This window comes from Chlamydomonas reinhardtii, chromosome 6 (genome assembly GCF_000002595.2).
Source record: "Chlamydomonas reinhardtii strain CC-503 cw92 mt+ chromosome 6, whole genome shotgun sequence".
NCBI lineage: Eukaryota > Viridiplantae > Chlorophyta > Chlorophyceae > Chlamydomonadales > Chlamydomonadaceae > Chlamydomonas > Chlamydomonas reinhardtii.
This window is the reverse complement of record NC_057009.1, coordinates 1,885,074-1,912,163: the sequence shown is the minus strand read 5'-3', so window position 1 is coordinate 1,912,163 and position 27,090 is coordinate 1,885,074. Positions and strand designations below refer to the sequence as shown.

The following is a 27,090-nucleotide window of genomic DNA, read 5'->3' as shown; positions in this document are numbered from 1 at the left end:
CAGCTCTCGGTATGCAATTTGCAACCTTTGCTGCTGTATTATTATATTACTAGCTTGCACGCACCAGGCGGAAGGATCCAAGCCACAAGACCTGGACTTCTTCGCCACGGTGGTCTCCCAAGGTGAGCTCGAGGCCAGAGAGGACCGGCCCGCGGGTCCCTGCCGCACAATTTTCCTTGAGCTCCAGTGCGGCCGCGTGCTTCGCTCCCGCCTTGTGGCCACTCGTTCGACGGCACACAAAAGAGCTGTCATTGCAGTACAGCTTCACTGTCGGGCGCCGCCAGCTCTCGAGCGCCCGAGTTCTTTTTCTCCAGCGCGGCTCTGCTTCTTTCACTTCACACCGCAGCCGCATTGAAGGAAAACCCCTGCCACCCTTGCGCCGAGCCCCCAGTCCAGGTGTAGCATCTATTCAAGCCCTGCACCGCCACACACGCGGCAGAGGACTCGACGGCATCGCACGCCTTCACCTGCGCCTTGCCCCGCGTAGCGACCGAATGGAGGCAGCGCCACAGGGCGCCATGCGATGCGGCGACAGCGGCAGCGCTGTGGGAGCGGCGGGTGCGGGCGGCGGCGTCCACCGCACCGCGAGCGTGAACCGCGCCCCACCTCCTTCAGCACCTGGAGGTGATGGGGTCAGTCCTCATGCGGCGGCGGCAGTGCTTGGCGCGACGGCGCCGCAGCATGCCAGCGCTATTCCGGAGGAGACCGCGGCGGGGACCCTGGCAGGAGCGGGCCCGGTATCAGAGGCCAGAACGGATGCAGCAGCCCCGCTGTCTAAGCCCCCTGCGACTGCCGGCAGCTGCAGCCCGGCCGTGGCAGAGCCAGCAGCAGCAGGCGGCGCCGGCTTTGGCGCCGGCCAGGGTGTTGGCCTCTCCACTCGTGAGGCAGGAGCGGGGGCGGCGCCAGCATTGGCGGTGCTGCGGGGAGGGCAGCCGCCGCGGCCGCCCGGCCGCAAGCGGCCGGGCCGACTGCGGCGGGCGTGGGACAAGTTCGTGCGGGCGGCCACTTGCTCATCCGACATCCGCACGTCAGGTAGGGGCGGCGCTGGTGGGGTCGTCATGGGGTGAAGTGGTGGGTGGAAGGGTGCGGGTGACGTTGACGAAGGGGCCGAGCGGTAGGGCGGTGGTTAGTCCGGCCCGTCTGCTAGAAGTCGAGGGCTTGGCATCCATGCTTGAGGTCTGAGGCACGCCACGCAGCCCGACAGCCGCTGCCTCGCCGGACCCACTCCAGGGCCGTGCCTGGCCGCTCCCCTCTCCCACCACCGCCCTGCACCCCGGCCTCCTCAAGATGGCAAACCCCGCCCACTGCCCCGTCTGTCGCCTGCCCGCGCACGGCTCTGCCTTCTCCACCCACAGATCCACCCCTGCACGGCGTTGCCTTGTTGCCCGGGGAGGTGGTGCAGGAGGCGCCCGCGCCAGCCGGCGGCACGGCGGCAGCAACAAGACCACGCGCCACCCGCCACACCCAGCCACAGGCTGCCACCGCTGGCGGCGCGTCCGCACAAGCATCCGCCACCACCACCGCCGCTGCCGCCACAGCGGCGCCAGGCGTTACCAACCGCGCCGGCCGCGCCAGCCCGAACGGCGGCGCCAGCAGCGCCAGCAGTAGCAGCACCCACACGGGGTCAAGCGGCACCAGAAGCTCTAGCAGCGGAAGCAGCGGGAGCAGCAGTCGCAGCAGCAGCAGCGCCAGCAACCGTGTCCAGCCCCACATCGGCGCCGCTACAGCCACCGGCACCAACCAGCCTCCGCCGCCGCCCGGCACACCTCCGGTGTCCACCGCCGTCGCGGCGCCCGCCGCCGGCGCCTCCGCGGCCACCAACCTGCCTGCGGCCAGCAGCGCCGCCGCCTTCGCGGTTTCGCAATCGCTGCATGAACGGGAGTTCGACAGCACGGCTGCAACTGATGGATCCATTTTTACCGCCGCCGGGCGCACGCCAACGCCTGAAGGCTACAGCCGCTCCCACGCTCCGCTGGCGGCGCGGCCGCCACTGACGGTGGTGCCGGCTGCGCCGGAGGCGCCGCGGCAGCAGCCGTCATCGGATGTCTCATCGTCGGATGACAACAAGCACAACCACAAGGATCACCACACCGGCTACCTGAGCACGCCAGCCCAGTGGGGGCAGCTGCGGGACGGTGAGCGTTGTTGGGGGGCGGGGACGGGGAAGGTGGCGGGTGGGGGAGGACGTGGACTCTAAAGCCGTGCTCGGTGTTAGGGATGCAGCCGTCTTGCAGGTTAACTCGCTTAACGCCAAGTGACCTGCGCTCGCGCCACACGCACAGCTCGTAGAGTAGCACACACAGCGCTGAGGCATATAAGATACAGTGCGGTGTTGCTTATTGGGTTCGCTCACCAACCAGCTAGCCATCTCACTGAGAGGGTTCCGCAGCACAACACCGGCAACGCCCCTGCCACGCCAAGCGCGATTGACGCCGCGCCACGCACTTGCAACTCCCTGGCTACCGGTACCCACTGTGCAGACCCCTTTCCACGTGGAGGTGCTCACGCCGACATCACCAGCACCACCGCCGCCGGCGGCGGCTACAGCTCCACCGCAGCCACCATCGGCAGTAGCACCGCCCGCACCACCGCCGGCGCCCTACTGCCGGACCCCACCGCGGCGCCCTCCGCCGCCGGTACCACTGCTGCTTGGGGCGGCGCCGGCAACGGAACACTTCGTGACATCAGCGGCCATTCCTTCGGCCGAGGCAGCCTGGACGATGGCGGTGGCGGTCGCGGGAGTGCCGGGTGGCGGCATTGGCGTGGGTCGCGGCCTGGGGCGACGCCGGGGGCAGGGGGGGCGGGCCGCAACCAGCCGGAGGGCCAGGTCAGCGCCAGCCATTCCACTGGTAGGTGCCGTGAGCCTTGGAGCGCGTGCGACTGCTTGCCCCAGCTGTAGCTCCTGTCGCCGGACAGCTACTAAGGCACCGGTTTAGTCCTCACATTCCGCCCTTCCCATTTGTCTCATCCATCCCTCTTCCACTCCTTCCCCAGGGAGCGGCGCCGCCACCGCGGATGAGGACGACTTCCACGACGCGCGCAGTGTGGCCTCCAGCTGGTCCATCGTGAGCGGCTTCGGAGGAGGAGGAGGAGCAGGAGGAGCAGCAGGAGCAGCAGGAGCAGGAGGAACGACATCAGGCATGGGCATGGGCAGCGACGGGGACGGCAGCATTGGCGTCATCGACGCGCCGTCGGTTCCTCGCGGCGCGGCGGGTGCGCTGGCGGCGGCGGTGGCCGCGGCTAACCGAAGCCTGCTACAGCAGCAGCAGCAGCAGCAGCAGCAGCAGCAGCAGCAGGAGCAGCAGCAGCAGCAGCAGCCACCACCCGGCGGTGTGGATACTGCAGATGCAATCGCGGCGGCGCTTTCTAAGTCACCTGAGCTGCCGCCCGTCACCAAGCAGCAGCAACAGCAGCAGCAGCAGCAGGCGGCTTCACCAGGCACCGCCGGCACAACACCAGCAGCAGTCCTGGGCGGGGCGCCGCCGGCTGCTGCACCGCAGACGCCGCCTCGGCCGCCGCCGCAGCAGCCGCGTCCCATGCCGCTCACGCCCACGGACTCGGCAGCAGCTCCCGACGCTCCCCACCATCACCACCACCATCACCACCACCACCATCACCATGACAAAGGCGAGCAGCCCCAACAGTCCCAACAACCCCAACAACCCCAGCAGCAGCACCAGCTGTCGCACTTCCAGCCGGCCGCCGCCTACGCCGGGGCCACCAATGACTACGACGCCAACTCGGGCGCCAACGCGGTGACCGGGCACTTCAGCACACCCGTCCTGGCGGCACCGCACCGCACCCATTCCACCACGCCGCCCTCGTCAGGGAGCGCCGCCATCGTGCCCTCAGCTGCGGCAGACGCCGCCCATGCAACCACTGCATCCCAGCACGTGACGGGGGCGGAGCCTCCGCTGCTTCCGCGTACACTGGCCGCCGCCAGCCCCGGCCTGGTGTCCGAGCATGGCGGCGCCGCCGCCACGCCACGGCGCACGGTGACGCCCTGCGCCTCCCCTGTGTTGGTGCTGGGCGGCCCGGCGCCCGAGCGGCCCGTGTGGGTGCCGTACCCGCCCGTCCCTAACCTGGGTACGTGCGTCTGCGTGTGTTAAACACAAAACAAACGGAACAAAGCCGTCAAACACGCGTGCGCAGTTACGGACAAATACCTACGCCGGTTGCCGAGTCTGCGTGTGTGTGTGTGTGTGTGTGTGTGTGTGTGTGTGTGTGTGTGTGTGTGTGCGGGGGGTTGGGGTTGGGGGCGGGTGTGTGGGGCGGGCCGGTGCGTGGGGCCTTGAGCTGGGTGCACAGGTTAGGCAGCCTCGCTGCGGGGCTGTGTGCAGGCGCCCGCCTGTGTGGCGCGCCACTGCAGCTCAGGAGCGCGCCGGGCTCGTGTGTTACACACTCCGCGTTGCGCTGTCCGTGTCCCGCGTAGCCTTGCAAACGCCCGCCCATTCTGGGTCGCTTGTACAACACGGCGGTCACCAACCCACCATCCACATTCGCGCTGGCACAACCCGCCCTCCAATACCTTGCCCTCTCCATCCCTCTCCCCACCTCTTTCCCGGCGGCCCCACCGCCACAGACCCCGCCACACGCTGGCTGCCGGTGCCTGCCGTGACGGGTGTGGCGGGCTACTGGGCCAAGATACCCGAGCTGTCGGCCGGGTCGCCCATGCCCATAGACGTGGCGCTGGGAGTGAACCGCCTGGCGAGGAGCGCGCACGAGAGCATCAAGGGCATACTGGTGAGCGAGGTTAGGGGGGGCTGGTGCGGGGGTGTGAGTGGGTGTGGGGGCTGGTGTGGATGGGTGTGGGTGTGAGTGGGTGTGGATGGGTGTGGGTGTGGATGAGTGTGGGTGTGGATGAGTGTGGGTGTGGATGAGTGTGGGTGTGGATGAGTGTGGGGGCTGGTGGCGGCGATATTAGTACCATGGGCTTAATTGTTTGGGCTGGTGTGCAGGCGCGAGCGTGTTGAGTGGAGCCCGGATGGGAGATTGGGGCGGACCCAGCGGGCGGTCGTGTTGGGTCGCTACCGCGTCAGTGTCAGGTGCTGGCCACACCGCAAAGCCACCTACAGCTGCTGCGTTACAACTACTGTCAACACGTCTCCCCTTCTCCTGTGCCTGTTTGTGCTCTGTGTTTTTCTCCTCTTACCTCTGACTTCCCATGCACACGCACAGCTGCGCGAGGACGCGGCGGTCCTCATCGTCAAGGCGCGAATCAACCTGGGACTGGGCATGCGCATGACACACGAGGTGAGAGCGGGCTGGTGCGGCATGTGGCGGCGTGCGCCTGCAGATGCGGCCCGGCCAGGAGCTCGGCCATGCGCCCGGGGCCTGTGGCACTGCTGGGCTCCAGCCATGTGGCACGGAGATGTGCCGATGTGGGGTGGAGAAGCGCAATGGAGGTGTTGGAGGCCTGGAGGCCGCGGCCCTCTTACAGTACGGTACACCGCTTGCCCGCGCCGCCCGCCTGTGACTTTGCTGTCTGTGCCGCCGCCTGTGCCCCCCCACTTGTGCCTGGGCTGCCTCCCGCGCGTGGCCGCCGCCCGCCTGTGCCCCCCACTTGTGCGTGTGCCGCCGCCCGCGTGTGCCCCCCCCAATTGTGCCCCCCCCTTGTGCCTGTGCCGCCGCCCGCCCTCACCCCTCAGGAGCGCTACCCCAAGGACGGCTCCACGCACACCACCCACATGCGGCGGGACGTGCGGCCGGGCCGCTCCGTGACGCGCATGTACTTCACCGACCGCGGCCAAGTGCTGCTAGTGTAAGTAACACCCGCCTGGTGCAGCCTGGTACAGCAGCAGAAGACCTGCGAGCCTGCAGCCTGCAGTCCGTTACACCCTAGCACGTCCACGGGCCCGGAGCGCGCGGCACACCGCGGTTCACGTGCGTTGTGTGCAGGGACGCATGTGTGTATTACCGTATAGGTCACAACAGAGGCGCATCAGCGAGTTGCCAGGCGCGACCAAGCCACCCGGCCCAACAAATCTCGGACTGACACAGCCCCCTCCTCCCCCCAACTCACAAACACGCACACATGCCCCGCAGCTGCGACAGCCTGGACCTGATGGGCACAATCAACCACACAGGCTACGAACTCATGGAGGTGCGCGTGTGCGCGCGTGTGTGTATGTGTTTGGCCTGTGTGTGTGTGTGTGTGTGTGTGTGTGTGTGTGTGTGTGTGTGTGTGTGTGTGTGTGTGTGTGTGTATGTGTCTTAGCACCGTACGTCCCAGTGCGTACGTCCGTACCGTAGCGCATGTGTGTCACTGTGCGCGTGCCACATGGTGGCTGATATGTTGCTGACTCCCCATGGCTTTCCCTCTAAGCTCCCCTGCCCGCCCGTGGCCTGGCCTGACTTCTCGCCCCTGCACGCCCCTGTGCCCCGCTGCTTCAGGTGACGGCCGAGCCGGCGGTGGTCCCCGGTGGCGAGGCCGGCGAGGTCATTCGCTGTCGGCAGTGGGTGCGTGTGGCGTCCACCGGCGTCATCACTGAGCAGTTCTTCGTCGGCCGCAAAGCGCCGCTGCCCGCGCGGAGCTAGCGGGACAACATGAGGCGAATTGGTTGTTGGACCCCAGAGCCGGTCTAGGCGCGCAGCGCAGTCCACTCGCCCCGCAAGTTTGGTCGACCGGCTGTGGCGGCGAGGAGGGGGGACGAAAGAGTTTGAGGTTGAGGCCTACAGTGCATCCTAGCCCAAACATTCATTAAGCGGACCAGCGTATGTGGCGTGGCTTGCGAAGGGTGTGGGCGGAAGGGCGGGCAGGACGCCAGGGCCCAAGGAAGCGCTGGCGACCCGCATTGACGTGCTTCAAGGGCGCCTTCACGCCGGCTTAGTAGGTCTCAGTGCAGTGACTGCGGCGGCGCGGCCATACCATAGCGCCACGGTCACACCGCCACCGTCACGGCTACGGCCGCCAGTACCGTAGGCACAATCTGCGGTCCACAGTGGATGCTGAACGCGCTGGTCTGGGCCTGTTGGCGGTTGTCATGAGGTTGGGGTGTTGCGCGTGGTGTCGGGAAGTTGGAAGGCCGAGGCCGAGTCACGCAACGTAGTCGAGTCTTAAGGGACCGTGAGCGAATTCAATAGTCCTATGTTGTGCAATGATTGGAAAGCGCAGAGGGGCACGTATCGGTTGTGTGCTGCGGCTGTCTCGATGCCCGCGTGCACGCCACTGCGTTAGGGTTTGAGGAGCTCTTCGCGCTGGGCACATCGTGAAGGGTGCATTGCCCCAGAATTGGTAGCTGTAAAGAAGTCGCGGGCGCGCAAGGGTCTTTGAACGCGATGGCGCGCTGACCGCTGACACGGCACAACCGATGTCATCGTGCCTGGGTAACTGGCGCCCAGTCGTTGTAAACGCAGGCAATTTAGACAATAACACATACGTACTTGCACAATTAGACACCGTCGGTGAACGCTGACGCAGTAAACCTTGTCCCGGAACGGCCTGGTCGCTTAGGCTTCACGCAAAGCGCTGATTTTGTTACTAGAAAGCATATTAAAGATGTCACCAACATATGCTGAGCATCTGAGCGTGAGTTCCTGCAAGGACGCAAGTCTGCCGCGCTTCCTCGCGCGCGCGGCGGCAAAGGCGCAACTCCCTGGCACCCGCTGACACGTCGCGCAGGTCATCAAGGGCTTCTGCGACAAGGCAGATGGAAAGGACAAGCTTACCGCGCTCATACAGGTAGGCCGGACTGGTCTGGCAGCTGGAACCCGCGCGGACAGCTTGAGGATGCGCCCGATTCTCTCGGCACTGCACCTAAGGCGCTGCTGACGCGGTTGTATGCGCTCGCAGTATGCCTGCCTCTTCATTTCCGCCGGCGAGCCCGGCAACATCAAGAAGATCCAAGCGTCTGTGACCGCCGCCCGGAAGGTCTTCCGTGTCATGCGGGTGCGTGCACGCGGGCGTTGCTCGCGCCATGCCTTGGCTGCTGCAGCTCGCCACCCCTCCTTGATCTGCAGTCCCAAAGCCTATGACTGTCTTGAAGTCCCAAATGATGCACTCACCTGACATTTGTGCGCCTGACTCCAGCCACTGGAGCTCATGACGCCGCTGCTGATCACGCCGGGCTTCACCGGCAAGCAGCCCATGTTGCTGGAGGCCGTCAACAAGGTGGGAGCGTGAAGAAAGAGGCGTTCGTGCGGTGCTTCCGAGATAGAATGCCAGGGAGGGCTACAGGGCCCGTCGTCACGGTTTGGGGTGGGCGGGGCCGGGGCACGAAGGGCCAAGCGCGGCAACCCGTCGGCAATGCTTCTCCACTCTCCCTCGCGGCCTCAGCACCCACACGGCCCCCCCTCCCACACCTCATCCCTCACCTGTGAGCGCGTTGCATTACATGGCGTCCCCGCCACCTGGACCCGCCGCAGGTCAAGGCGGTGCTCATGGCCGTGTACTTCGGTGCCGATCACGTGGTGTGGGCGCACCAGATCGGCCTCATCACAGACAAGAAGGTCGGCGAGAGGTGAGAGCAATAGCTGACCTGCCGGCAAGGGGGGGGATGGCACCGGGGAGCAGAGGGGAGGGGCAGGGGCAGGGGGTGGGTAGAGGCTTTCGCGGTGCGGGCGGTCTCCCGCTTCGGTGTGCGCGACTGCCACCTCAGCTGCACCCTAGCATCGCTGATGTGGGTCATGCGGCACCGAGCCCTGTGCGCCGTGCGTTTGTGTACGGTGGTACAAGGTCCCGCCCAGCCCCCGTGTGCCTTGCGTTTGATCAGCACCAGGAGACAAGTCCGACCGTGACGCCGTGTGCACACAACGCCCCAGCCTCTACTCATGCCGCAGCTTTCCACCACCCGCCATCCCAGCACGCCCCTAGGTGTTGCAGCGCCCTCACGCCGCGATCGCCAGCCGCGCCCGTGCCTTCCTCCCGCGCCCCCACCCCGCTTGGCCTCACCCCGCCTCCATCTTGCCTCCCCGACCCGCCCCCTGCCTGCTCAGGTACCAGAAGCTGTCGCTGTGGTCTTGGGCGCTGGGCAGCGTGTGCACGGTTGCCACGGAGAGCTACCAGATTGCGGCCAAGAGCGTGGTGCGCAAGGAGGGCGAGAGCGAGGAGGACTACGCGCGGCGGGTGGAGGAGGTGAAGAAGCAGATCAACCAGCACCTGTTTGTGCTCATCCACGGACTGTTCCAGGTGGGTGGGTGGGTGGGCGGTGGGGCTCCAGCATGTGGGCAGTGGGGCTGTGGTGGAGGTTGGGTGGGGCGGGTTGTAGGTGCGGGTAGGTGGGGCGGGTTGTGGAATGGGGCAGGAAGGGAGGCAGAAAGGCAGCACGCAGGAAGCAGGTTCGGTGGCAGGCCGCGGGCGAGGCAGGTCGTCCGTCGTCTGCTGCGCGTGGTGGAATGCGGGCCGGGCCGGTGCAGGATACAGATGGGGGTGGCCAAGACGCACGGCGAGTCAGCCAGCCAGCCAGCGCTCCAGTCCCAACCCGGCACTCGGCTCTCTCGCATCACCCCGACTTGCACCCCGCCCCTCTCCCTCTCCCCCACACCTGGCAGGCAGCTCTGGCGGCGGGCCTGCTGCAGCTGCTGCCGCTCAAGCCGCGCACGGTGGGCCTGCTGGGCGTGGTGGCGTCGGCCATGAACTGCTACCTGCTGCTGCCCGCCTACCCCAAGCCCGTGGCCGCTGCCAAGGCCAAGTCGGCGTAGAAGGCGTCGTTAGGCGCCGTGCGGCGTTGTAAGGTGTGGCAAAAGGGCGTCGGCACGCTAGAGCGCTAGGGCTTGTATGCGAGAGGAGGGAGGCAGGATTGTGGATGATGTGGCGGAGGGGCCTGGGCTGGGCTGCGGCCAGCCAGCGTCGGCGCTGGCTGTAACACTCAGGTGGCGTCCTTGTTTCATGTGTGTTTGCGTGTGGTTTTGCTGTGTGCGGGCTTGAGGTCTGGTGCTCGTGTTGTGTGGCGGGTCGCGGTTCCAGCCATCGATTCCTTGTCGCGAGTGACACACCGGCGGGCGACTGGGCGGCGTGGATGCGCGGGCCTGAGGAGTGGCAGGAACAGCTGCAGCCGTTTGGCCCGCCTGGACGTCCCGGGACATGTTGCGTGTAGCAGGCGAGGGACGCTCAATGACAGAAGGCCACGAGCCCGGCTAGGAGGGTCTCAATTGCCAACCACATGCTGCTCTATGGGGATGATGTTGGTTTGCGTCGGTGGCCGGGCGTCGAGGACGTGGTTTGTGGCGTGACATGGTGTATTGAGGCCCATTGCGGTGTGCCGGCGAATGGTATGGTGCGCGCGCTCGTGCTAATATTTAGCTACGGGATTGCTGCGAGGACGCGCTGGGTTTGCCGTGTTTCTTGTAGCGCACGTTTGTTTTGTGAACACGAGTTTTCCCTACAGCTCTCATGCGATACCGCAATGCGTTCCATCTTGCCATAACATAATTGTGCACGGGCAAAATCTTGCCGATACAAATTGCAAGCTTCTTGCCTCGGCCGGCGACACTTCAATCGTGTAATCGCCCTGACACGCACGCGAACCGACTACTCAAGCGCTCGCATACAGTTAGGACGCGCTGGATGTAGTTTTACCAGCAAATAATTTCCTTGACAAGCCCATAAAACCTCTGCGCGCCTCGCCCCACCAACCCTAAGCGCCCTGATGGCGCGGGCAGGCCCCTGGGGACTGCTGGACGCCTGCGCCAAAGCCGCTGTGACTTGGCTGCGCCGCGCGCTGCTATTCCTGCTGTACCTGACGGGCCATGTGCCGGAGCACGTTGCATTCGTGATGGACGGCAACCGGCGCTATGCGGAGCGGCAGCACGTGGACAAAGCCACCGGCCACACGCACGGATACGGCAAGGTGCGGGGCCAGCGAGCGTGGAGGAGCACTGGCAACAGCAAGGTCCACAAGCATGGTGGGCTGCGGACAAGGCCCTGCACAAGGCCCAGCCACAAAGCTGCAGGCTTTATTGTGACGGGCCGAAGGCGGCGTGTCAGTCGACGCTTCGGGGGCAGCAGGGGCCTTCGCTGCACACAGGCAGCATCCTGCCTCCCTGCATGTCCACTCGAGCAGCCTCCTTTCGCCACCAAAATGCTCGACTGCCCTTTGTATCACCCCCAGCGCCACCTACAAGTACCGCTCAATCGCACACATGCTGCATTGCTGCCTCTGCCGCCTCTCCTGGGCCTCCTGTCTCTCAACGCCTTGACCCTACTCTGAACCCGTCCCGCCCCAATCCCGCCCCGACCCAGATGGTGGAGGTGATCCACTGGTGCATGGAGTTGGGCGTGCGGCACATCAGCGTGTATGCCTTCAGCATCGACAACTTCCGGCGCTCGCCGGAGGAGGTGACGGCGCTGATGCGGCTGGCGGAGGACAAGTATTTTGAGCTGGCACGGGTGAGAGACCCATTACGGTGGTACCACAAGTACGGCAATGCGATAGCACGGTAGAAGCTAGTGGCTAAGCTTTTGAGGGTTTGGGATTGCAGGGAATGGGCTGAATGTGGGCATGTATGGTGTCGTGTGCGCCGGGACAGCAATCGTATCGAGGCGTGTCGGGGAGTCGGGGTGCGGTGAGGGTCAAAATGGTTTAGGCAGCGCAATCAGAGGGGCACTTGCGTACATCTTCTGGTCACATGCTGCGTACTGACACAACGGCATTGGCGACTGCTACTGCTGCTGCCCTTGATCCTGCCCCTGATATCGCTCCCCGCAGGATAACGGGCTGGCTGAGCGCGAGGGCATCTGCATGCACATCGTGGGAGACCTGACACTTCCGCCGCCGTCTGTGCAGGTGCGGAGAAGGGGCTGGGTCCAACTGGTGGGCTTGGGCCGGCACGGAGTGCCGTGCTCCTTTTGCAAGACCCCTACTCTGTGGGAGCTTGCGTGCAGTAACCGGATATGGTTTGAACTCTACTGCGAATTATGGCTCTGTGCGGTGCGATGCCGTGCAGGGCGCGGCGGCGCGGCTCATGCGCAACACTGCGGCGTTGCGGCGCCATCGCGCAACCCTCAACGTGTGCTTCTCCTACACGTGAGTGCGCTGCTTGGTGGCTTGGCGGCTTGCGTCCCCAGATGTGACCTGGTAGGCATTTGGCTCTGCGTGGGCCTCTCATGCCTGCGGTTGCCCGTCCCACGCATCGCTACTCCTACCCTAGCTCAGTGTACTGCACGAAACCCATGTGTGCCCACAGCGCGAGTGAGGAGTCAGTAGCGGCGGTGTCGGAGCTGCAGGCGGCAGTGCGGCAGGGGCTGCTGCAGCCGGGCGACGTGACGCCGGTGGCGCTGCATGGCGCGCTGCGCACCCGCCACGACTGCCCGCCCGTGGACCTGCTGGTGAGCGCTGCCGGGTGCCGGCTCCCTCGCACTGCGGTAATCAACCCCACACCCTGCCCCACATGCGCCCCGCCATGATGGACCACCGCCCTTCTCGGCCCACTGCCCTGCTTGGCCAACCGCCCCACTTTGCCCTTCCCCGTACGCAGGTGCGCACCTCGGGCGAGACGCGACTGTCCGACTTCCTGCTGTGGCAGGTAGCGCACGCGCACCTGTGCTACCTGCCCACGCTGTGGCCCGACCTGTCCGTCCTGGATTTTGCGCGCTGCGTGCTGTCGTACCAGCGCCAGCGGCCGCTGCAAGAGGCCCTGCGGCAGAAGGCGGCGGCCGCGGTGGCGGCTGCGGCCGAGGCGGGGCCAGGAGTGGCTAGCACGGGGGCCGGCGCTGGTGCAGGCGCGGGGAAGGCAGATGGGCAGGTGGGCGCCGCGGCGACGGCTGGCGGCGTGCGCATGGCCTGTGGCGAGCAGCAGGAGGTGGCGGCGGCTTCGACAGCAGGTGAACAGACTGGCCTGCGGCGCCGCATGGGCAGCAGCGGTCCCGCAGGGCCCCACCATGTTCAGCAGGCGCCTGACAACGGTATCAGCTTGGACAGCGCTGCTAGCGAAATGCGCACAAGCTTGTGGGCGTTGTGTCGGCGCTATGCTAGCCTGGCGGCGCCGGCCTCGATGCCCGGCGCCAAATGCTTTAGTTCGCACGGACACAGCGCGTCGTCGCCCGAGCCACCGCGTGCTGACCCACATGGCAGCTCCGCCGGCAGCCGTGGCGTCCCGTGCGCGGGTGAGGGCTCGAGCGGCGGCGGGCTGGAGGCGGCGCAGTGGCGGCTGGCGCGTTTCTTTGACAGGCTAGAGAAGGCAAGGATAGCGTGGATTGCGAGTCACGTGGACCTCTGATACGGCGGTGGGTTCCGCGTTGTCAGGCGCGAGGAACCGGGTGCGCAGTGGTACTGTGAGTGCACGCAAGGCTGCACGGAGGGTTGGGTTCGTCCACAGCACAGCTGGGGCTGGGTAGCACGACCTCAACTTACTGAGGGCAAGCGCATAGAAGTGTGTATCTGGGTTGGGCCAGGCGATCGGTCGAGTGGCGCCTGGGGACGAGGGCCAAGTGGTAGGCCGCGTGGCGCCTGGGGCTGGGGCGCCCTGTTGCGGCCGGTTTGCAGCGAGCGGGTCAGGCCAGCGGAGCAGGTCAGGTAATCCCGGAACTGACGCCGAAACGCCAAGCTTCAGACAGTCCTCTTTTTGACAAATTAAAGGCTGGGATGACAGACGCGAAAGCCAACCAGCACCGGCATTCCAATTTGACCGGCATGGTGTCCGGAGCCGTTTTCCTTCGCATGCCCGGACCGTATATAGGCGACGGGGACGCGTGCTGCTACATGCTCCTGCGTAAATACTGGACCAGTCAACCAGTCGGTCCCCACTTGGCAAGCAGCGCAAAGCAACAAGATGTGCAAGCGTAGACCGTGACCCCTGAGCTTAGCTTGGACTGGTGCAACGCCCGTCTAGAACCGTTACCGGCAGCAGTACCGAACTGAACAAGAAATGGGCGCGTGCTGCGGCAAGCCGCAGGCGCCGGAAGGCACAGCGACCGGGGGCGCGCAAGCCGTGACCTCCACGCTTAAGAATGTGGCGGATCAAGTAAGCGGAGCCGAACGCATAGCTTAAGCCTGGCCTCGAGCATAACTGACGACCTTACGAACTGACTTGCACCGCAGACTTCCAAGTCGGTCGCTGCCGTGGCCGCTTCGGCTACAACGGCTGGCGAGGGCGCGGTTCTGAAAGCCAAGGAGTCAGTTGAAGCTGTTTCCGGGCAAGCGGCGGGCGCAGTCAACTCAAGTGAGTCTGCTCAACTTGATCCGCCCTTTCGTGCTTGGCACAACAATAAACAGTGTGCCCGCAAACGCGTGCATACGCACAAATAAACAAACGTCTTGTTCAAGGGCATTTGAAACCAGGACTGTGCGAGTGTTCGCTTCCGACAATGCGGTGACTGTCACCGTGCTGCCTTGCCGCTCAGCCGCGTCCCACCTTGACCGCCCCCAGCTGCAGCAGCTGTTCACCGCCGACCCGAATGCTCAAGCCTATCCTTCACCTCCGGGTGTCTCTATTTCATACATGCCGTGCTTTTCTGTGTATGCAGGTGCCAGGGCTGCGGTGGCGGACGTGTCCGGCCTGGCTTCGTCCGCAGCAGCTGGTGCCAAGGACGCTGTGAAATCTGCTCAAGACGGAGCAGCGGGCGCCGCAGCAACCGCGCGCGGTGCAGCAGAATCCACTGCAAGTGCAGCTTCGGGTGCTCTAGGTACCCAGACAGGTACTTTGCAGGAACAAACAAAGGCCACAGTTGCTGGTGCTTTAACCGGTGCGGCAGCGGCAGCTGCTGACGCCAAGGCGGCCGCCACGGGCGCGGCCGCTGCCGCTGGCTCGCAGCTGGCGTCGGCGCAGGAGGCCGGCAAGGCGGCTGTCACTGACGCTACCGGCGCTGCTTCGTCGGCGGCTGCTGACGCCAGGGCGGCCGCCACGGGCGCGGCCGCTGCCGCTGGCTCTCAGCTGGCGTCGGCGCAGGAGGCCGGCAAGGCGGCTGTCGCGGACGCTACTGGCGCTGCTTCGTCGGCGGCTGCTGACGCCAAGGCGGCCGCCACGGGCGCGGCCGCTGCCGCTGGCTCGCAGCTGGCGTCGGCGCAGGAGGCCGGCAAGGCGGCTGTCGCTGACGCTACCGGCGCTGCTTCGTCGGCAGCTGCTGACGCCAGGGCGGCCGCCACGGGCGCGGCCGCTGCCGCTGGCTCGCAGCTGGCGTCGGCGCAGGAGGCCGGCAAGGCGGCTGTCGCTGACGCTACCGGCGCTGCTTCGTCGGCGGCTGCTGACGCCAGGGCGGCCGCCACGGGCGCGGCTGCTGCCGCTGGCTCTCAGCTGGCGTCGGCGCAGGAGGCCGGCAAGGCGGCTGTCGCTGACGCTACCGGCGCTGCTTCGTCGGCGGCTGCTGACGCCAGGGCGGCCGCCACGGGCGCGGCCGCTGCCGCTGGCTCGCAGCTGGCGTCGGCGCAGGAGGCCGGCAAGGCGGCTGTCGTTGACGCTACCGGCGCTGCTTCGTCGGCGGCTGCTGACGCCAGGGCGGCCGCCACGGGCGCGGCTGCTGCCGCTGGCTCGCAGCTGGCGTCGGCGCAGGAGGCCGGCAAGGCGGCTGTCGCTGACGCTACCGGCGCTGCTTCGTCGGCGGCTACTGACGCCAGGGCGGCCGCCACGGGCGCGGCCGCTGCCGCTGGCTCGCAGCTGGCGTCGGCGCAGGAGGCCGGCAAGGCGGCTGTCACTGACGCTACCGGCGCTGCTTCGTCGGCGGCTGCTGACGCCATGGCGGCCGCCACGGGCGCGGCCGCTGCCGCTGGCTCGCAGCTGGCGTCGGCGCAGGAGGCCGGCAAGGCGGCTGTTGCTGACGCTACCGGCGCTGCTTCGTCGGCGGCTGCTGACGCCAGGGCGGCCGCCACGGGCGCGGCCGCTGCTGCTGGCTCGCAGCTGGCGTCGGCGCAGGAGGCCGGCAAGGCGGCTGTCACTGACGCTACTGGCGCTGCTTCGTCGGCGGCTGCTGACGCCAGGGCGGCCGCCACGGGCGCGGCCGCTGCCGCTGGCTCGCAGCTGGCGTCGGCGCAGGAGGCCGGCAAGGCGGCTGTCACTGACGCTACCGGCGCTGCTTCGTCGGCGGCTGCTGACACCAGGGCGGCCGCCACGGGCGCGGCCGCTGCCGCTGGCTCTCAGCTGGCGTCGGCGCAGGAGGCCGGCAAGGCGGCTGTCGCTGACGCTACCGGCGCTGCTTCGTCGGCGGCTGCTGACGCCAGGGCGGCCGCCACGGGCGCGGCTGCTGCCGCTGGCTCGCAGCTGGCGTCGGCGCAGGAGGCCGGCAAGGCGGCTGTCGTTGACGCTACCGGCGCTGCTTCGTCGGCGGCTGCTGACACCAGGGCGGCCGCCACGGGCGCGGCCGCTGCCGCTGGCTCTCAGCTGGCGTCGGCGCAGGAGGCCGGCAAGGCGGCTGTCACTGACGCTACCGGCGCTGCTTCGTCGGCGGCTACTGACGCCAGGGCGGCCGCCACGGGCGCGGCCGCTGCCGCTGGCTCTCAGCTGGCGTCGGCGCAGGAGGCCGGCAAGGCGGCTGTCGCTGACGCTACCGGCGCTGCTTCGTCGGCGGCTGCTGACGCCAGGGCGGCCGCCACGGGCGCGGCCGCTGCCGCTGGCTCTCAGCTGGCGTCGGCGCAGGAGGCCGGCAAGGCGGCTGTCGCGGACGCTACTGGCGCTGCTTCGTCGGCGGCTGCTGACGCCAGGGCGGCCGCCACGGGCGCGGCTGCTGCCGCTGGCTCGCAGCTGGCGTCGGCGCAGGAGGCCGGCAAGGCGGCTGTCACTGACGCTACCGGCGCTGCTTCGTCGGCGGCTGCTGACGCCAGGGCGGCCGCCACGGGCGCGGCTGCTGCCGCTGGCTCTCAGCTGGCGTCGGCGCAGGAGGCCGGCAAGGCGGCTGTCGCTGACGCTACCGGCGCTGCTTCGTCGGCGGCTACTGACGCCAGGGCGGCCGCCACGGGCGCGGCTGCTGCCGCTGGCTCGCAGCTGGCGTCGGCGCAGGAGGCCGGCAAGGCGGCTGTCGTTGACGCTACCGGCGCTGCTTCGTCGGCGGCTGCTGACGCCAGGGCGGCCGCCACGGGCGCGGCTGCTGCTGCTGGCTCGCAGCTGGCGTCGGCGCAGGAGGCCGGCAAGGCGGCTGTCACTGACGCTACCGGCGCTGCTTCGTCGGCGGCTGCTGACGCCAGGGCGGCCGCCACGGGCGCAGCCGCTGCCGCTGGCTCGCAGCTGGCGTCGGCGCAGGAGGCCGGCAAGGCGGCTGTCACTGACGCTACCGGCGCTGCTTCGTCGGCGGCTACTGACGCCAGGGCGGCCGCCACGGGCGCGGCCGCTGCCGCTGGCTCGCAGCTGGCGTCGGCGCAGGAGGCCGGCAAGGCGGCTGTCGCTGACGCTACTGGCGCTGCTTCGTCGGCGGCTGCTGACGCCAGGGCGGCCGCCACGGGCGCGGCCGCTGCCGCTGGCTCTCAGCTGGCGTCGGCGCAGGAGGCCGGCAAGGCGGCTGTCGCGGACGCTACTGGCGCTGCTTCGTCGGCGGCTGCTGACGCCAGGGCGGCCGCCACGGGCGCGGCCGCTGCCGCTGGCTCGCAGCTGGCGTCGGCGCAGGAGGCCGGCAAGGCGGCTGTCACTGACGCTACCGGCGCTGCTTCGTCGGCGGCTGCTGACGCCAGGGCGGCCGCCACGGGCGCGGCTGCTGCCGCTGGCTCTCAGCTGGCGTCGGCGCAGGAGGCCGGCAAGGCGGCTGTCGCTGACGCTACCGGCGCTGCTTCGTCGGCGGCTGCTGACGCCAAGGCGGCCGCCACGGGCGCGGCCGCTGCCGCTGGCTCGCAGCTGGCGTCGGCGCAGGAGGCCGGCAAGGCGGCTGTCGTTGACGCTACCGGCGCTGCTTCGTCGGCGGCTGCTGACGCCAGGGCGGCCGCCACGGGCGCGGCTGCTGCCGCTGGCTCGCAGCTGGCGTCGGCGCAGGAGGCCGGCAAGGCGGCTGTCGCGGACGCTACCGGCGCTGCTTCGTCGGCGGCTACTGACGCCAGGGCGGCCGCCACGGGCGCGGCCGCTGCCGCTGGCTCGCAGCTGGCGTCGGCGCAGGAGGCCGGCAAGGCGGCTGTCGTTGACGCTACCGGCGCTGCTTCGTCGGCGGCTGCTGACGCCAGGGCGGCCGCCACGGGCGCGGCTGCTGCCGCTGGCTCTCAGCTGGCGTCGGCGCAGGAGGCCGGCAAGGCGGCTGTCACTGACGCTACTGGCGCTGCTTCGTCGGCGGCTGCTGACGCCAGGGCGGCCGCCACGGGCGCGGCCGCTGCCGCTGGCTCTCAGCTGGCGTCGGCGCAGGAGGCCGGCAAGGCGGCTGTCGCTGACGCTACCGGCGCTGCTTCGTCGGCGGCTACTGACGCCAGGGCGGCCGCCACGGGCGCGGCCGCTGCCGCTGGCTCGCAGCTGGCGTCGGCGCAGGAGGCCGGCAAGGCGGCTGTCACTGACGCTACCGGCGCTGCTTCGTCGGCGGCTGCTGACGCCATGGCGGCCGCCACGGGCGCGGCCGCTGCCGCTGGCTCTCAGCTGGCGTCGGCGCAGGAGGCCGGCAAGGCGGCTGTCACTGACGCTACCGGCGCTGCTTCGTCGGCGGCTGCTGACGCCATGGCGGCCGCCACGGGCGCGGCCGCTGCCGCTGGCTCGCAGCTGGCGTCGGCGCAGGAGGCCGGCAAGGCGGCTGTCGCTGACGCTACCGGCGCTGCTTCGTCGGCGGCTGCTGACGCCAGGGCGGCCGCCACGGGCGCGGCCGCGGCCGCTGGCTCGCAGCTGGCGTCGGCGCAGGAGGCCGGCAAGGCGGCTGTCGCTGACGCTACCGGCGCTGCTTCGTCGGCGGCTACTGACGCCAAGGCGGCCGCCACGGGCGTGGCCGCTGCCGCTGGCTCGCAGCTGGCGTCGGCGCAGGAGGCCGGCAAGGCGGCTGTCGCTGACGCTACCGGCGCTGCTTCGTCGGCGGCTGCTGACGCCAGGGCGGCCGCCACGGGCGCGGCCGCTGCCGCTGGCTCTCAGCTGGCGTCGGCGCAGGAGGCCGGCAAGGCGGCTGTCACTGACGCTACCGGCGCTGCTTCGTCGGCGGCTACTGACGCCAGGGCGGCCGCCACGGGCGCGGCCGCTGCCGCTGGCTCTCAGCTGGCGTCGGCGCAGGAGGCCGGCAAGGCGGCTGTCGCTGACGCTACCGGCGCTGCTTCGTCGGCGGCTGCTGACGCCAGGGCGGCCGCCACGGGCGCGGCCGCTGCCGCTGGCTCTCAGCTGGCGTCGGCGCAGGAGGCCGGCAAGGCGGCTGTCACTGACGCTACCGGCGCTGCTTCGTCGGCGGCTACTGACGCCAGGGCGGCCGCCACGGGCGCGGCCGCTGCCGCTGGCTCTCAGCTGGCGTCGGCGCAGGAGGCCGGCAAGGCGGCTGTCGCTGACGCTACCGGCGCTGCTTCGTCGGCGGCTGCTGACGCCAGGGCGGCCGCCACGGGCGCGGCCGCTGCCGCTGGCTCTCAGCTGGCGTCGGCGCAGGAGGCCGGCAAGGCGGCTGTCGCGGACGCTACTGGCGCTGCTTCGTCGGCGGCTGCTGACGCCAGGGCGGCCGCCACGGGCGCGGCTGCTGCCGCTGGCTCGCAGCTGGCGTCGGCGCAGGAGGCCGGCAAGGCGGCTGTCACTGACGCTACCGGCGCTGCTTCGTCGGCGGCTGCTGACGCCAGGGCGGCCGCCACGGGCGCGGCTGCTGCCGCTGGCTCGCAGCTGGCGTCGGCGCAGGAGGCCGGCAAGGCGGCTGTCACTGACGCTACCGGCGCTGCTTCGTCGGCGGCTGCTGACGCCAGGGCGGCCGCCACGGGCGCGGCTGCTGCCGCTGGCTCTCAGCTGGCGTCGGCGCAGGAGGCCGGCAAGGCGGCTGTCGCTGACGCTACCGGCGCTGCTTCGTCGGCGGCTACTGACGCCAGGGCGGCCGCCACGGGCGCGGCTGCTGCCGCTGGCTCGCAGCTGGCGTCGGCGCAGGAGGCCGGCAAGGCGGCTGTCGTTGACGCTACCGGCGCTGCTTCGTCGGCGGCTGCTGACACCAGGGCGGCCGCCACGGGCGCGGCTGCTGCCGCTGGCTCTCAGCTGGCGTCGGCGCAGGAGGCCGGCAAGGCGGCTGTCACTGACGCTACCGGCGCTGCTTCGTCGGCGGCTGCTGACGCCATGGCGGCCGCCACGGGCGCGGCCGCTGCCGCTGGCTCGCAGCTGGCGTCGGCGCAGGAGGCCGGCAAGGCGGCTGTCGCTGACGCTACCGGCGCTGCTTCGTCGGCGGCTGCTGACGCCAGGGCGGCCGCCACGGGCGCGGCCGCGGCCGCTGGCTCGCAGCTGGCGTCGGCGCAGGAGGCCGGCAAGGCGGCTGTCGCTGACGCTACCGGCGCTGCTTCGTCGGCGGCTACTGACGCCAAGGCGGCCGCCACGGGCGTGGCCGCTGCCGCTGGCTCGCAGCTGGCGTCGGCGCAGGAGGCCGGCAAGGCGGCTGTCGCTGACGCTACCGGCGCTGCTTCGTCGGCGGCTGCTGACGCCAGGGCGGCCGCCACGGGCGCGGCCGCGGCCGCTGGCTCGCAGCTGGCGTCGGCGCAGGAGGCCGGCAAGGCGGCTGTCGCTGACGCTACCGGCGCTGCTTCGTCGGCGGCTGCTGACGCCAGGGCGGCCGCCACGGGCGCGGCTGCTGCTGCTGGCTCGCAGCTGGCGTCGGCGCAGGAGGCCGGCAAGGCGGCTGTCACTGACGCTACTGGCGCTGCTTCGTCGGCGGCTGCTGACGCCAGGGCGGCCGCCACGGGCGCGGCCGCGGCCGCTGGCTCGCAGCTGGCGTCGGCGCAGGAGGCCGGCAAGGCGGCTGTCGCTGACGCTACCGGCGCTGCTTCGTCGGCGGCTGCTGACGCCAGGGCGGCCGCCACGGGCGCGGCCGCTGCCGCTGGCTCTCAGCTGGCGTCGGCGCAGGAGGCCGGCAAGGCGGCTGTCGCTGACGCTACCGGCGCTGCTTCGTCGGCGGCTGCTGACGCCAGGGCGGCCGCCACGGGCGCGGCCGCGGCCGCTGGCTCGCAGCTGGCGTCGGCGCAGGAGGCCGGCAAGGCGGCTGTCGCTGACGCTACCGGCGCTGCTTCGTCGGCGGCTGCTGACACCAGGGCGGCCGCCACGGGCGCGGCCGCTGCCGCTGGCTCGCAGCTGGCGTCGGCGCAGGAGGCCGGCAAGGCGGCTGTCGCTGACGCTACCGGCGCTGCTTCGTCGGCGGCTGCTGACGCCAGGGCGGCCGCCACGGGCGCGGCCGCTGCCGCTGGCTCGCAGCTGGCGTCGGCGCAGGAGGCCGGCAAGGCGGCTGTCACTGACGCTACCGGCGCTGCTTCGTCGGCGGCTGCTGACGCCAGGGCGGCCGCCACGGGCGCGGCTGCTGCCGCTGGCTCTCAGCTGGCGTCGGCGCAGGAGGCCGGCAAGGCGGCTGTCGCTGACGCTACCGGCGCTGCTTCGTCGGCGGCTGCTGACGCCAGGGCGGCCGCCACGGGCGCGGCCGCTGCCGCTGGCTCTCAGCTGGCGTCGGCGCAGGAGGCCGGCAAGGCGGCTGTCGCTGACGCTACCGGCGCTGCTTCGTCGGCGGCTGCTGACGCCAGGGCGGCCGCCACGGGCGCGGCTGCTGCTGCTGGCTCGCAGCTGGCGTCGGCGCAGGAGGCCGGCAAGGCGGCTGTCACTGACGCTACTGGCGCTGCTTCGTCGGCGGCTGCTGACGCCAGGGCGGCCGCCACGGGCGCGGCCGCGGCCGCTGGCTCGCAGCTGGCGTCGGCGCAGGAGGCCGGCAAGGCGGCTGTCGCTGACGCTACCGGCGCTGCTTCGTCGGCGGCTGCTGACGCCAGGGCGGCCGCCACGGGCGCGGCCGCTGCCGCTGGCTCTCAGCTGGCGTCGGCGCAGGAGGCCGGCAAGGCGGCTGTCGCTGACGCTACCGGCGCTGCTTCGTCGGCGGCTGCTGACGCCAGGGCGGCCGCCACGGGCGCGGCCGCGGCCGCTGGCTCGCAGCTGGCGTCGGCGCAGGAGGCCGGCAAGGCGGCTGTCGCTGACGCTACCGGCGCTGCTTCGTCGGCGGCTGCTGACACCAGGGCGGCCGCCACGGGCGCGGCCGCTGCCGCTGGCTCGCAGCTGGCGTCGGCGCAGGAGGCCGGCAAGGCGGCTGTCGCTGACGCTACCGGCGCTGCTTCGTCGGCGGCTGCTGACGCCAGGGCGGCCGCCACGGGCGCGGCCGCTGCCGCTGGCTCGCAGCTGGCGTCGGCGCAGGAGGCCGGCAAGGCGGCTGTCACTGACGCTACCGGCGCTGCTTCGTCGGCGGCTGCTGACGCCAGGGCGGCCGCCACGGGCGCGGCTGCTGCCGCTGGCTCTCAGCTGGCGTCGGCGCAGGAGGCCGGCAAGGCGGCTGTCGCTGACGCTACCGGCGCTGCTTCGTCGGCGGCTGCTGACGCCAGGGCGGCCGCCACGGGTGCGGCTGCTGCCGCTGGCTCGCAGCTGGCGTCGGCGCAGGAGGCCGGCAAGGCGGCTGTCGCTGACGCTACCGGCGCTGCTTCGTCGGCGGCTGCTGACACCAGGGCGGCCGCCACGGGCGCGGCTGCTGCCGCTGGCTCGCAGCTGGCGTCGGCGCAGGAGGCCGGCAAGGCGGCTGTCGCTGACGCTACCGGCGCTGCCTCGTCGGCGGCTGCTGACGCCAGGGCGGCCGCCACGGGCGCGGCCGCTGCCGCTGGCTCTCAGCTGGCGTCGGCGCAGGAGGCCGGCAAGGCGGCTGTCACTGACGCTACCGGCGCTGTTTCGTCGGCGGCTGCTGACGCCAGGGCGGCCGCCACGGGCGCGGCCGCTGCCGCTGGCTCGCAGCTGGCGTCGGCGCAGGAGGCCGGCAAGGACGCAGCGGCCGGTACTGCTGGGGCTTGGTCGCGCGATGCTGCCGATGCCAAGGCTACGACCTCAGGCGCTGTGTCAGCAGCTGCCTCTAAAGCGTCTTCGCTGCAAGCCGCCCGGCAGGAGATTACTGGTGATGCCGCCAGGAGCCTGACAGGGGCTGCAACCGATGCCAGCAAGGCGACAGCGGCAGCCACTGCATCTGCAGGCAGCCAGGCACCATCGGTAACCGACTCTGGCAACGCGGCGGTAGTGGGCGTTGCTGCGGCAGGGGCCGCTGCTGCAGCGGGGACCTTGTTCGCGACTGTCCTGCCCCGCTCGGCGTCCAACGACCGCAGCGCAGATGCTGCCGCCGCAGCGTCGCGCGACCGCCCAGCTCTCCAGGTGCGACTGTTAGAATGCGCTGGTGCCAGATGTTAGGAATGAATAACGGCTCCTTTTGCCACGTTGCCGAATGTGCGTTTGCGGTGTGAACGAACGTATTTCCATGTCGCTTGCTGCAGGCGGCATGCGCCGAGGTGCTGACGGCGAAGGCGACCACGGCGGACGGTGTTCGAAAGGCCCGTGCCATCGCGCAGGAGGCCGGGGACCAGGGCTCGGGCTCTCGCGGAGGCAGCGGTGGTGGCGACGCCACTGGCACCTCGGCTGCTTTGAAGACGGCAGCTGGCTCTGCCTCGGCGGCTGGTGAGAAGGCCGCTGCTGCTGCCAGCAGTGCAAGCTCCGACGCGTCGGCTCAGGGTAAGATGTTTCCACCTCTGTCTCTCCTTGGGTCATGCCTGAGCATCTTTCCTCAAATCCCTATCTCACACAGAGCACATACCCTACATTCAGTCTTCTGCCCTGTTTACATCTCATCTGTATGATCATACAATACATCCAGCACCAGCGCCTTCCTGTCGTGTTCATCAATCCCTTACCTTTCATCCGCCATGCTCGCACAACACAGGCGCAGCGGCGGTGGCGACGACGCGTGCAGGTGGCCAGCCGGCCGTAGCGGCCGACGGCAAGTCCGGCGCGGACGCCGCCTTCTCCGCATCGGGCCAGAGTGGCTCGGCAGCGGCTGCCTCTGGAGCCGCCGGCCAGCGGGCGGCCCAGCCGGCCAGCTCCTGGCTCAAGGGCGGCAAGTCCTTCGCGGCCATCGCCGCCGCGGCCGCCGTCGCCACGAGCATGGACATCGTCACCAAGGGCAAGGGCGCCAGCGGGGGCGGCAGCCGCAGCACCTCGCCGCCGGGAGCACCCTATTCTCTTGCTGCTCCTGCTGCTGCTGCTCCTGCTGCTCCTTCCGCGAGCGCCGGCAGTGCCGCAGCCGCCCCCGCGGCGGCTGCCTTCGACGCGGTGGCGGCCTCAACGCTGGCGGCGGCGCCCGCGGCCACGCCCACGGCCGCCCTGGCGAGCCGCAAGGCTAGCAGCCGGGGCCCGTCTCCCCCGCATCGGCCCCCGGTGGGCCCTTCGGCGGTCGGTGTGAAGGGGGCCACTGCTCGCGCTGCCTCGCCGTCGACCGAGGCGGAGGCAGAGCTGGCGGCGGTGGCGCGCGAGGTGGCGCCCGCGGCGGCTGCCGCGGCGGCGGCGTTGGCCGCTGGCGCGCAGGCTGCGCGCGAGGCGGCGGCGGAGAGCAACAGCGCCGCGGAGGTCACCGGTGCCGTTACGGCGCCTGCGGCCTACGGCTCTGCTTCCGGCTCGGCCGGTGGTGCCGCCGCGGCTGCCCAGGTCAGCGCCTGGGGCAAGAGTCGCAGCTTTGCAGACGTCGTGGCGGCTGCCGCGGCTGCCGCGGCCGCCGCTACCGGCGACCGGACCTCCAACAGCGGCGCGGGCTCTAAGGGCCGCGTCGTGGGGCTGCCCCGCACCAGCAGCAGCGGCGGCACCGCCGGCGCCGCTCTGACGGCACCCTCGGCGCCGCGCGGCTCCTCGCGCGGACACTCCCGCAGCGGCAGCGGAGGCGGCGCCGGTGCGCCTGCTGACGCCCCCTCGGCCGCCTCGGCGGCGGCGCCGGTGGCCTCGGCACTCTCCACCTCGGGCCCCAGCGCGGGCACGGTGGCCCAGGCGCTGGCGCTGGCCTCCGCCATGGCCTCAGTGGACAGCAGCCTGCCGGTGGTCATGACGCCGCTGCAGCCGCGCGCGTCGGCACAGGTCGCGCCGCAGCCAGCGGCGGCGGCGGCGGTGGCGCCTGTCAAGACGGCCAGCGGCAGCGCGACGCCGCCCACGGGCGCGGAAGCGGCGGCGTCCGCGACGGCGACCGCTGCTGCAGAGGCGGTACTGTCGGAGCTGGACGGTGGCAGTTCGTGGGCTTTCGGCGGCCGCGCTGCGGCGGCACCGGCGAAGGAGAGCTGGGCGGACGAGGTCGAGGAGGAGGAGGCGCAGGCCACGACAGGTGGGGAGGGACGACACAGCCTCACTTGCCTTCCCATGGAATCATGTCATGTCATGTCGGGCTTGCTTGTCTTCTTCTGTTCGCTGCTAAAGCCCGTCCACTTATGCCATGCCCATACCACAGTTGCGCCCGCGCCCCAGGCGGATGCGGCGCCAGGTGCGCATGGTTGCCTGCCTTATGTGTTCCGGCACCGCTCTCTGTCCTTTTCTGTGCCAGCACCGCTCCCTGTCCTATTATGCCAGCGTGTACCAGTCTTGTCTGACCACCTCGCCTGCCTCCCCACCGTTCGCAGCTGCACCTGCCCCATCGGCTGGCCCTCGGGGCTTCAGCTGGGCCTCCGTGGTGGGCCGCTTCACTGGCGGCGCGGCCGCGCTGGCGGCTCAGGTCACCGCGCCCGCCGCTCCGGCCCGCCAGTCGCTGGGCCAGGTGCGCAGCCGCAATAGCCGCACCTCCGGCAGCGGCAACACATTGGGCTGGGCTGCAGCTCCGGCCCCCGCCGCGGCTGTGGCGCCCGCGGTGGCGCCTGCCGCCTCGGAGGCGGTGGTGCCGGCTGTGGAGCCGGCGGCGCCCACGCCGGCGCCGCCAGTCGCTGAAAAGGCGCCCGAGGCGGCGGCCGCTCCCACCGCCGGGGGTGCGGCGTCTCCCGGTGAGGAGGAGGACGGCTGGACTGAGGCGGCCGGCAAGCGGCGCAAGGAGCGCAGCTACAGCAAGGGCACTGGCGGCCGCGGCCAGGGCGGCAACCGCAGCGGTGGCGAGAGCCGCAGCAATGGCGGCGGCAACAGCGGCAACCAGCGCCAGGGCGGCAAGCGCCGCTGATAGACGACGTGATATGGACGGAACGCCGTGAGCCACGTTTTGGCGGGGCCTTAGCCGGGGCTATGTAGCGTATGCTAGTGGCTGGCTTGCTGGTGTGCACGGTTCTTGTACATGGAAGTGTTTTAATGCTTTTGCGAGCCGCGGGAAGGGTGACTCCTAAATTATCGCACATAAACCGGAAACGGAAACCTCAACAACCCGCAGTAATATGTGCGTGGTACGTGAAAGGCTGTGCACCACAGATGGTGACTACGATACCTAAATCCCATTTCCGGGTCTTTTTAAGGCACAGTGTGGCTTCACATGCGCTGCACTGGTGGCGTCGTGACGGCGACGAGTAACAGTAAGGCTGACGCTGGATAGGCCGGGTGGAGATCACTGGTGGGGAGGTCAAGGTCGGGCGATTGGCTGTTACGGCAAATAGCCGGCAAGTAGATGCTCTTGGAGTTACGGTAATGCCACGGAGACTACCCCTGGCGTGGGAAGCAGGCGTGCCTCTTGAGTTAGGTCGCGCAGGTGTTTGCCATACAGCAACTCGGGCTGTGTAGTGAGACTGAGGTGAGGTGCTGGCGACCTGCGGATCCAGGGCTCCGGCCCTGCCAATAGGTGGCGGAAGGGTGGCACCTAAATAATTCCAACACTACGTGGCGCTGCGCCGCTGGCTGTAAGGCACGCTCGCTATCCATACGCCCTTCCTCGCAAGCGCGCGCAGCACGACAAACACGCATGGCAGCCTTCGCTTGGTACTCTGCGGCCAGTCTACGCCAGCCCAGCCTCTGACAGCCGTATACACCAGCTGAGAGCTTTAGGACGCCGGAGTGGCGCAGCCTGGCGCGCGGTTATCTCGTCAAAGGTAACGAAGCAGTTGCAGTCGCTGCTCATGCTCACGCTTTTCTTTTTTGCTTGTGCTAGCTCACTGGCCTCGGCTCTACAACGTCATGTTCGCTTGTGCGTGTTGCGTTCTTTCAAGCATATCAATAACACGACAGCAGGCGGCAGTGAACCTAGCCCTTCCAACCGACCGGGCAGCCAAAGGATGCGGGCAGGGGAGGGGGCTGCGAGATGTCCTCATGCCGAGCTTGCCGTGGCTGCGTCATTCCGTGAGTCCTTGTTTCTTGAGAACGAAACGTCGTAACCTGCCATCCCGCCCACAG

General features: G+C 69.6%; 4 protein-coding genes across 4 annotated transcripts; all 4 read left to right on the top strand.

Annotated features, from left to right (window-relative positions):
- The first annotated feature begins 45 nt into the window (after positions 1–45).
- On the top strand, positions 46–7,256 carry CHLRE_06g263357v5 (uncharacterized protein). The gene is made up of 10 exons (XM_043062828.1): positions 46–122; positions 392–1,032; positions 1,356–2,135; positions 2,481–2,849; positions 2,995–4,086; positions 4,583–4,743; positions 5,179–5,253; positions 5,649–5,761; positions 6,046–6,103; positions 6,394–7,256. Exons 2-10 carry the CDS (start codon positions 495–497, stop codon positions 6,535–6,537), a joined length of 3,330 nt encoding a protein of 1,109 aa, XP_042923534.1. The 5' UTR covers positions 46–122; positions 392–494; the 3' UTR covers positions 6,538–7,256.
- A 116-nt stretch (positions 7,257–7,372) lies between these two features.
- CHLRE_06g263300v5 (uncharacterized protein) lies at positions 7,373–10,455 on the top strand. Its single transcript, XM_043062827.1, has 7 exons — positions 7,373–7,528; positions 7,622–7,681; positions 7,793–7,888; positions 8,030–8,110; positions 8,365–8,459; positions 8,935–9,127; positions 9,490–10,455. The coding sequence occupies exons 1-7, from the start codon at positions 7,499–7,501 to the stop codon at positions 9,637–9,639; spliced, it is 705 nt and encodes a 234-aa protein (XP_042923533.1). The 5' UTR covers positions 7,373–7,498; the 3' UTR covers positions 9,640–10,455.
- A 50-nt stretch (positions 10,456–10,505) lies between these two features.
- On the top strand, positions 10,506–13,511 carry CHLRE_06g263289v5 (uncharacterized protein). Its single transcript, XM_001696247.2, has 6 exons — positions 10,506–10,787; positions 11,180–11,326; positions 11,646–11,723; positions 11,884–11,963; positions 12,124–12,265; positions 12,415–13,511. The coding sequence occupies exons 1-6, from the start codon at positions 10,587–10,589 to the stop codon at positions 13,153–13,155; spliced, it is 1,389 nt and encodes a 462-aa protein (XP_001696299.2). The 5' UTR covers positions 10,506–10,586; the 3' UTR covers positions 13,156–13,511.
- An 84-nt stretch (positions 13,512–13,595) lies between these two features.
- CHLRE_06g263250v5 (uncharacterized protein) lies at positions 13,596–26,616 on the top strand. Its single transcript, XM_043062826.1, has 7 exons — positions 13,596–13,899; positions 13,977–14,097; positions 14,402–23,136; positions 23,256–23,490; positions 23,699–25,120; positions 25,244–25,276; positions 25,413–26,616. The coding sequence occupies exons 1-7, from the start codon at positions 13,804–13,806 to the stop codon at positions 25,934–25,936; spliced, it is 11,166 nt and encodes a 3,721-aa protein (XP_042923532.1). The 5' UTR covers positions 13,596–13,803; the 3' UTR covers positions 25,937–26,616.
- The last annotated feature ends 474 nt before the right edge of the window (positions 26,617–27,090 follow it).